Below are 10,413 nucleotides of genomic sequence, written 5' to 3'. Positions count from 1 at the left end.
GTAGACTTTTGTTATTCATTCCACCCAACGATCAAGTTCACCTCAGAATCTTCAACCAATGATATACCCTTTCTTGATGTACTGGTATCCATCAGAGATGACACACTCCATACTGATCCATATTCAAAACCTACAAACTAATACCATTTAGTTTCTACACTAAGCTTCATGTCATTCCTACTATATCAAGTCCAGTCACCCATACAGCTTGGTTTTCAGATTGAATCGCATCTGTTCCTCTCCTGAGTCGCTTCAGAAGAGAATCGATGTACTTGAAGACTTTCTTAAAGCCAGAGGTAATCCAAGTTTTGTTAGCAACAGGCTAATCAGCAAGGCTCTATAGCGATTCCAAGATCTGAAGCTTTGGGGTATAGGATGTTGGATTATGATAATCCAGAGCGCATTCCTCTGGTCATCACATACCATCCGCCACTTTCATAACTTTCTCAGAATCTTCACAAACATTTATCTATCTGCATTCTTCTGATAGATATAATTAAGCTATTCTTAACTTACCCATAGTTACTTAAAGCCGAAGTGCCAAAATCAAGTACATGGTAGTAAGTTCCTCCTTGTCGCCTGGCCAACCTCCATAGAGGCTCAATTGCATTATGGTTTATATAGGTCATGTAACCATGCGCTTAACTCTAAACTGAGAAGCCCAGTCTCAAACACTCAGCAAGGCACATCTTTCATCAGCTCTTCCACGTGTGAAAGTTGTGTCATTTTTGTCATCCATAAACACCTCAAAGTTGCCAAACAGAGAACGCGATCTTCCTATCACATGCACATAATATCAAACGCAGTATGTGGGGAAGACGAGTCATAAGCTGGAAAATATGTAGGTTGAGCATTCTGCTGATGCTCGCCATAACAGAAATACACCAGTGGTAAGATATTTCAACCTCCCAGGACATTCTGCTAATCACATTTTCTGTCATGTGTATTAGCAAACCCGCAGACAGACACCACAATGAGAAAGAAACCTAAGAAAGACTGCATCGGTAAACTTCAGATAACCCAACCACTTAGCTATAAATGTTAAAGATTAGCATGCCCAGTGAGTGACTAGGTCTTATGGGCTTTGCAAGCATTTACTGGACCTATATATGTTTGTTATGTAGGACCAGTCCCTACACATAATGAATCAATTCTTTTTTGGCTTCAAACTGTAGGCCGACTTGCATGCAAATGTATTTCAGTTTGAGTTGATATAGTTCACTCAACATGTTTTTTCCATTGATTACTTCCTATTTTGACAAAATTCATGTCTCAGATTATGGACAGTAACAAAGCCGTAGCCAGGGGGTGTGGGGAGTGCGACGCACCCTCCCCTAAACAAATGACAATAAATCGGCCCTTTTTTTGAAAACAAAAATCACAAAACGTCCACTTTTTTGGTGAAAACGTTGAAATCTGCCCTTGTATGAAAGAAAAATTAGCAAATGGTCAACTTTTGAGCCCGCCGCACCCCCAATAAATCCTGGCTGCGGGCCTTGTATTAAACAATCCTTTGGTTTAGTGATAAATATTTTAAAATCAAACTAAGACAATTTGGAGGCTCTCATCACACACAATTCGGAAAATGTCCAAGTTATTTTTTTTGTTTTGCTTTGGATCGATGTGTGTCTCCATAAGGTTGTCCAATGCAGAACCCATAAGCTCCACAAGGTATACCTAATGGGACCTTACACACCTTATATAAAAAAGACCTTCAGTTTTGCATCGCTTGATCAATTTCTGATGTCCTGTGTTGAAGTTTTCCGCATGGATATTTTTCTTTTGTGTGTGTGTCTCCACAAGGCTATGCGTCTCAATGTTGTTCCAAAACCCATATTCCATTAGGTTTAAGACCATCAGTGGCGTAGCCATGATGGGGGTGGGGGCACCAAGCCTGACGAGGGGGACACAAATAGTTTTTCGACAATTTTCCTATCGATTGGGGGCACGTGTCATCCGTGCCCCTATGACGCCGCTGCTGTACGACACTGACATAAACACTATTATATGCTTACCATAGCCCCTTCGCCGTCGCCTTCATCGTCTATTCTTGTTATAAAAATAATTATGACCTGCAGCTGCGTCTTCCATAAACTGCAAAAAATGGAAAATTAAAAACAAAATATTAACAATACTGCGGTTAATAGCAAGATTTGAGCTGTATACATGGATGTGGGATGCGACGCACTTCTACCCCCCGGCTCCTTTTTGAAGGAGAAATCCAGAAAAGGTCTATTATTTTCGGTAAAAACGTTGAAGGAAAAATTCACAAAAGGTCCGGTTTTTAGCCCCTTTTAGCCCCAAACCCCACCCCAACCCCTAAATTAAATCCTGGCTACGGGCCTGAGCTAATTTGTTGTTTTCATGTAGCCTATAAACTGGTGGTGTGTCTTGGCAATAATTATTATGACGTGGTATATCAAAAAGAGACACTTTTGGGCAGGTTTTCAATTTTGAGTGTTTTACATAGAGATATTTTGCTCCACAACACCGTTTCCCCTAATGAAATCGGACATTCCTAAGCGAAGATTATTGAGTTCGTAAGTTATGGCATTATAAAATTGGAAATTGAGATATCGGCCTTTTAAAATATTATTGACAATGTTTGAGAATAGGAATTACATGAATTACCTTGAAAAATGTCTCAAAAAATACAAGATGCCAGTTACATTCTGGTCTGTAACTATCAGACAATATTTTTAACATTATTAAATTGGTAACAAACCCAAATTGTGAAAAAAAATCACCCTATTTTTTGCTATTTCTCCATTTAATTTACGATCCTGCCCAAAAGTGTGTCCTTTTGACATACCACGTCACATTTAGGCCTTCATAAACCATGTCACAGACTTCAAGTACTTGGGTTCTAAGATGGGCTCTAGTGCTGGAGACCTAAAAAGAAGAAAAGCACTAGCATGGGCAGCTTTCTGGAAACTGGAACGCCTTTGGAGAAGCCCATCCCTGCCAATCGAAACAAAAAACAAGCTGTTTGAGACAACTTGCGTTACTGTCTTTCTGTACGGGTGTGAGTCATGGGTAATCACCAAGGACATGGAAAACAAGATCAATGCCTTTGCAACATCTTGCTACAGAGTTATGTTAAACATCAAGCGTGTGGATCGGATTCCAAATAAAACCATCTACAATCTGACCAACACCACTCCACTGGTTGCCAGAGTCAAGATTCATCAACTCATGATGATGATGATGATGATGATGATGATGATGATGATGATGATGATGATGATGATTTATTGGTTTCATGTAGCCTGTAAACGGGTGTCTTGTCAGCATATTTAAGACATGTCTTGGCAATAGACCCGTCTTCCAAAAATAGAAATTTAAAAAAATAATAGAAACAATGAAAACACAATCTAAGACACAAGACATGTCCTCCAGCAAGTCATGTCTCACAACTGACTTGTTCATGAGTGTCTTGTATAGGGACAAAACATTTGAACATGTCTTGTAAAGAGACGTGACTTTGTGTCTAACTATAGACACGGGCCTCAAAACTGGCTTCACAAGATGTGTACAAGACACTGGTTTTAGAGAGATATAAGGTGGTTAAGGGTAGATGCGGTATTGTTGGTCGAAGCAGCCAAAACAAATCGATTTTTATTGTCTAAATCAATATATTATTAAAAAATAACACTTTGATGTTTTGTAAAAGTTCATTCTACAAATGATATACTTTAAAACCTTGCTTAATTTATTGTTGCTAATGAGTTATGTAGATTTTACAAAAGTGTTGTTGTTTCAGCCCTCTGTACAACATAACTCAAGAACCACAGGACCTACAAAAGTATTTCTGTGATATTTGAATTCTTCTACACGCTCTCACGGAAATGAGCAATGCAATTTTTGCCAAAGCTCACTACCATTCGCAAAATGTTGTGAACTACCAAATCGCAACACTTTAAAATAGTGTATTACCTTAAAGTGAGTTTGCAAGAGTATTATACTCTTTCCAGGTTAAACAAGATGCAAACTCACTTTTCGATTTTGACAACTTATTAGGGGTTAAGATCTGTTTATTTGTTACCATTTCTAAAATATTTAAGTGATTCTGTCAAAGAATATTGATTTTACACTTTAAAAAAAATTTTGTGTGAAAAGCAGAAACATTATGTAAAAACAGTTAACATTCTGTAAAAAAGCGGAAGCATTCTTTTTAAAAAAATGGCTCAGTATTGTGAGCAGCCCATCAAGCCTTTGGCAATAGCTATACACTAGCTGCGAATAATGAAATATTTAAGGGAAGGGGTATGAACGTTTGGACAGTATTTATTGTGGGACATTAGAGCACATCAGACATATCGAATTGCATTCTGAATACGAAGAATGTCCTTCTGATATCAAATAATTTTGATTTTTTGAAATTCGCAATGTAATACACATTTTATGGCAAATCATTAAAATTGATGTTTTGATATTTAACAGTACTTGAAGTAAACTTTATAAATCTGATGATTTATACTTAAAGTGTATGTAGGTGGTATGAAAAGCCGACGATCAATTGAAAATTTTGACCTATCGTATTGAAGATATGGATTTTTTTCCCAAAACACCAACAAAAAAGAAGGTCTTTTGGGGGAAAAAATCCATATCTTCAATATAAAAGGTCAACATTTTCAATTGATCGTCGGCTTTTCCTCCCAGCTACATACACTTTAAGAATATATCATTAGATTTATAAAATTTATTTCGAGGACTGTTATACACAAAAAAAAAAAAGAAGGTCTTTTGGGGAAAAAATCCATATCTTCAATATAAAAGGTCAACATTTTCAATTGATCGTCGGCTTTTCCTCCCAGCTATACATACACTTTAAGAATATATCATTAGATTTATAATATTTATTTCGAGGACTGTTATATATCAAAAATTTGAAAAATATCAAATTTTAATAATTTGTCATAAAATTTGTATTATATCGTGAATTTCAAAAAATGAAAATTATTTGATACCGGTATCAGAAAGACATGCTTCGTATTCAGAATGCAATTCGATACGTCTGAGGTACTCTCATGTCCCGCAAAAAATACTGTCGAAACGCCATAAACGCTCATTCTAGATCCCTTAACAACATATTAAAAAATAGCTACTACAAAAAATGTAGACCTAGATAACAGGAGGGAAAGCATGGAAAATGAACGCACACGAAAGCCTGGCCCACTTAAACAAGAAGGAAATGTGACCATCCACCACAAACTTTGAACTACATTGCAAAATATCCAAAAATTTCATATTTTAAGATATATTGGATTTTCACAGATTTGAAATATTTTATACTTCTCTTAGGCCTATACATGTAGTACAGCTGCAAAGTTACACAGGTATAAAAACAAATAATTAAAAATTGACATTACATGGAGATGGTTTCAACAGATTTTGATAACTTTTTTCTCAGTGTTGCGCTCCTCTGTTGTGAGGCAAATTTTGAAGAAACGTGACTTCATTTCAGAATATCGTACAAAGTTGGTTGAAGTAACGTCATTTTGAGGTATGATCTTTCCAAATATGTAAAAATCGTAACTTTTTGAAGGGCCGACTTCTGGGCTCATTTGTGGACTGTCACAAATGCATATTTTGCCCATTTCAAAAGGGCTGATTTCAATGTTTTTACCGAAAATAACTGACCTTTTCTGAATTTCTCCTTCAAAAAAGAGCTAGACCTATACTACAAAATAATGTAGGCTGACATATACATTTCCAAAATTAGTTCAACAAAACAAACACACAAAAACACACGCAAACAAAAACAAAATGCTCCAGACGTAGCCAAATGATCCTGTAGGGTTTTTGGGGTGTCTTTTTTAGGGTCACGTGGTTCAAGTACAGCTTGGCAGAATTCGGCATATCCGAATTCACCAAAATAATTTAGTTGCCAGCTTTTACGCGAGCTTGACACTTAAGCACACATTTCCAAAATAGAACTAGTAGTAGTAGTGCGATTTTGACCATTGAAAATGATTCTGAACGCCTATAGTGCCTTCCGAGGGGAGCCACTCCGGTTAGGGGGTCAAATTTACGGTTAAGAGTACGAGTGTCCAATTTAAACGATCTTGGTATCTTATTATAAATTATATTTCCTATCCTGACATTACAAAATAAACTTGCACACCTTTAAAAAATCAAAATGCCCATCATGATTTTCAAATTTCAAAATGGCCGCCATTTTTTTTTAAACATAAAATTGGGTCACCCGGTTTTCGGGTAAATTTTTCCACTTATCGCAGGGGGCCCCTCCCCTTTGATACGCCACTGCAAGGCCAAGGCCAAAAAATCGTTTCGCCGCGCCGTCCACCTCACTTTCTGGGATCATTCCAAATATTTTTTATTTTCACAGTTTTCATATTTATTAATGCTGATAAACAGAGATAAACAAGTTTGTTAGTCAGCATCAACCATCCGCAAGTGTTTTGAGGTCTAATCCCTCATAATCATACAAATAAAAGAAATCGTTTTCCTGACAGATACTGAAAACTACTAGCAATTTTACGTGAAAACTGCTGTATTTTATCAATTTAGCAACAACAAAAAAACATCCTTCCTCATTTTTCCAAAAAGGTGGGGACGTGAAACTAATTTTTAATTTTATGTGGCCTAAAGTCAATAATGTACATTCAGCAAAAGGTAGGCCTACATTAAGTCGGTCAGACTACAAAAATGAAGCAAATAATAAGAAATTTCAATTGTATTTCGCCATATCTTCACAATGAAAACCAAATTTGGGGTAAGTTTTGGTCGTTTGACAATAGTTGACTCAAATCAGATAACTACCCCTTTTGTAATGAATTGAGTAGCCTACATATAACAGGGCAGCTATTTTGTATTCTTTTGTGATAAATAACCTGTTTTGATGGGTAAATTATTGTGGTCATATATATTGACCGTATTTAGTACTTATTTTACTAATGTTTACAATTTTGAGGCAATTTTAGAACTAATGCTCACTATTGTAAAATAACGTGGCCTTACCTCAGTTTAGACATTCAAAACAATTACAGCATTTTTTGTTCCCAAAAATCCCCGGCAAAAATCATTGTTTCCAATTTTTTGATAAATTTGGTTATGTAGACAAAATTAGTCCAAATGCTCAAAATCATTTTGGGCAACATTGCAAACTCTGTGTACCAAACGATTCCATTATGTTCACCTGTACACCTGTCTTCTAAGGTTTCGTAAGACATAAGTTTTATTTTTGCCCACCCATGTTGCTTGCTTACTACAACAAAAATGCCGAGCATTAAGGGATCTAAAATGAGCGTTTATTGCGTTTCGACAGTATTTTTTGTGGGACATGAGAGCACCTCAGACCTATCGAATTGCATTCTAAATACGAAGCATGTCTTTCTGATATCAAATAATTTTCATTTTTTGAAAATCACAATATAATACAAATTTTATGACAAATTATAAAAAATTGATATTTTTCAAATTTTTGATATATAACAGTCCTCGAAGTAAATTATTTAAATCTAATGATATATTCTTAAAGTGTATGTAGCAGGGAGGAAAAGCCGACGGTCAGTTGAAAATTTGGACCTTTCATATTGAAGATATGGATTTTTTTCCCAAAAAGACCTAATTTTTTTGGGTGTTTTGGGAAAAAAAATCCATACCCCAGCCCTTAAATGTGGTAGCCCTGGGATTGAATAATTTTGGTAATGGAACATCACATCAACTTCATACATAGCACATGTAAGTAACATAATTAGGATTATACTATCCTACACAAAATTATGAATATTAAATAACTAATTATCATAATTTATTAGCCGAACATGTCACATTTTCAAAAAAGATGTATAGCACATCAACCGAACATCGTATAAAGATCAATGGGGCGTCAAATCAAAGCTCTTCCTTATTCTGTCAGTGAAAAAACAAAATCTGGAATTATCAATTATCGATCAATTATCAGAATTTGTCATTTTAGTCAATACAATATAAAGGGTTCACAAAAATAACCCCCCCCCCTAAAATTACAAAACATTTTTGTACATAACTTGACATACATTTCGTGGATTTGGAAATTTTAAAAACCTGTGAATAAAGGAATTGTTTTTCTACCCTCCCAATGTTCTTTCATCTGAAAATCTTTTTGTTTTGGCCAAAAATAATCACGTTTTCTAAAACTGATGCTGTCAGAAAAAGTTGCACTTTTCAACATCCTCATTTATTTCAAAATTAGCTTCAACAAATCATTATTTTGCACTACGTGATGGTTGCATGGGTGACTTAGAGTTCAGAGACAAAAAGGTGAAGGAAAAAAACCCAATTAAATCAATCGTAACATTGATACCGAGAAAGTTTTGTACATTACATGTATGGGATGTTGAAAAGCGCAACCTTTTTTAAAGCATCAATTTTGAAAAATCTTTGACCAAAACAAAAAGATTTTGAGAAGGGATAACTTTGGTAAAAGATGCCTCTATTCACAGGTTGTTAAATTTTCAAATCAACCAAATGAATGTTAAGTTATGCAACGAAATGTTTTGTAACTCCTAAATTGATTTTACCATTTTTGAAACAGCGGCTCAATAAAATCTTCTATAGACCCGTACATGTCAATTAGTCATTGTTTTATACTGCAAGATGATTGCATGGGTGACTGGGTAATCATATACATAAAAATTAAAGAAAACAAAAACACCATTAAATAAATCAAAACATTGATATCGAGAATGTTTTTGTAGGCTACATTAAATGTATAGGATGTGGAAAAGTGCAACTTTTTCTGAAAGCATCATTTTTGGTAAATGTGATTATTTTTGGCCAAAACAAAAGATTTTTTAAGGAAAGAACATTGGGAGGGTAGGAAAATGATTCCTTTATTCACAGGTTTTTCGATTTTTCAAATCAACGAAATGTATGTCAAGGTATGCAAAGAAATGTCACAGATTAAAGCAAGATTAAAGCACAATCATGCAAAGTTTCACGTTCATAGGGGGTGATAGAAAATTCTCATTGAAAGTAATTAGTTAAATTCTTTAATTAAAAAACACAGAAAATCACGATTTTCACTTCAAAATTAGAATTTTTGAGGGATAGTAACATCATTTGAGACAAATCGTCAATTTTCGGTCAAATACACACATTTTCTATGGGATACGATTCAATTATTGTCATTAGCGAATGTTTGACAAGTTAAAACTTTTGAATGGAAAGTCGGATTCAGTCAAATAAAAAGCAAAACACAGCTTAAAGTCTTTTTTATGGCAGAAAATAAGAAAATGTGGTTTTTACCACCCAATTCCAGGTCTGGTACTAATGCGTGATTTTCTCACAGCGCATGTCTTCAATTTTTCTCGAAATTCTACTTTATGCACGATGGTGAAAATATACATTTGATACTGGCGTAACTCGGAAACGCAAAATCGGGATCAACCAAAATTTTGGGAATAAACATTTTTGGTGAGTAGGCCTAATTAATCAAACCTACCATAAAATACTCCTTTAAAATGATCAGAAATCCTCCTTGACAGTTGCTACTTGTATATATTATATTGTAATTTTGGCAAAGAATAACAAAATTAAAATTTGACCAAAATCAGGAATTATGATCGCAACATGATCATAATTCCGTGTATTTTATGTCATGTCGTGGATCTACAAAATGAAATCAACCAATACAGTGGCGTAGCCAAGATGTAACGACAATGACCAAAAATTGGCAAAAAGGGTTAAATCTAACAATTCACGCGGCTGCCGCAGCATCCCACAGTACAGGGGAAGGGGACTCTGACAGATGCCCCCCTTACCCCCATCCACTGGCTACGCAACTGCACCCAACATGATATATCTTATCATCAGCACAGACAAATGATTTTACAGGTGTTTTCACTAAGAAAATGTCCGAACGTAAACCTGTAATTTCAAAGTATCTCGGGCCCAGATCTCGGGCTATTGTTGTATCCCAGTTGTAGGCCTAATTCTAATTTGATGGAAACTACAAACGTGTAGACTTATAAATCGCTTCATTTGTAACTAACATCTTTTTGTCAATAATAACATTTGACTTACCATTATTTTGTGAGGCCATGTAAAATACTGCGGCTCCATCCATGTCCTGGCTCCTTCTCTGCTTTACTTACGACACGTAAGACGACTACATGTAGGCCTACTGTCTTGAAAAAATGCGCGAAAGTTTCCGTTTGTAAAGAAATACGATTAATCAATAGAAATAGACTCTACAACATATACTATAATGGTACTTGTGACTAATAACAGTATACCGTATCACGATTGAATAGTGAATCCGCATGTTTGGGTAAGAAACTATAATGACAATTGACATTTTTCTATAATCGATACTTCATACTTGACATTGGTACTTCTTACGCTGCTACAGCATTACCTGCTTCTTACAGGTTTAACCTTGATTGATTGATTGAATTTATTCGA

General features: G+C 35.3%; 1 protein-coding gene across 1 annotated transcript in view; it reads right to left on the bottom strand.

Annotated features, from left to right (window-relative positions):
* LOC140151529 (nucleolar protein 11-like) overlaps positions 1–10,129 on the bottom strand; it is a 47,910-nt gene extending 37,781 nt beyond the window's left edge. The window contains exons 1-2 of the mRNA XM_072173901.1: positions 10,033–10,129; positions 2,016–2,094 (exon numbers count right to left, since the gene is read on the bottom strand). Coding sequence (XP_072030002.1) covers positions 2,016–2,018 — 3 coding nt within the window. The 5' untranslated portion in view covers positions 2,019–2,094; positions 10,033–10,129. The remainder of the gene's footprint in view (positions 1–2,015; positions 2,095–10,032) is intronic.
* Between the last annotated feature and the right edge of the window lie 284 nt (positions 10,130–10,413).

This window comes from Amphiura filiformis, chromosome 4 (genome assembly GCF_039555335.1).
Source record: "Amphiura filiformis chromosome 4, Afil_fr2py, whole genome shotgun sequence".
Classification (NCBI taxonomy): Eukaryota; Metazoa; Echinodermata; class Ophiuroidea; order Amphilepidida; family Amphiuridae; genus Amphiura; species Amphiura filiformis.
The sequence above is the reverse complement of the archived record's forward strand: the minus strand, read 5'-3'. Positions and strand labels throughout refer to the sequence as shown.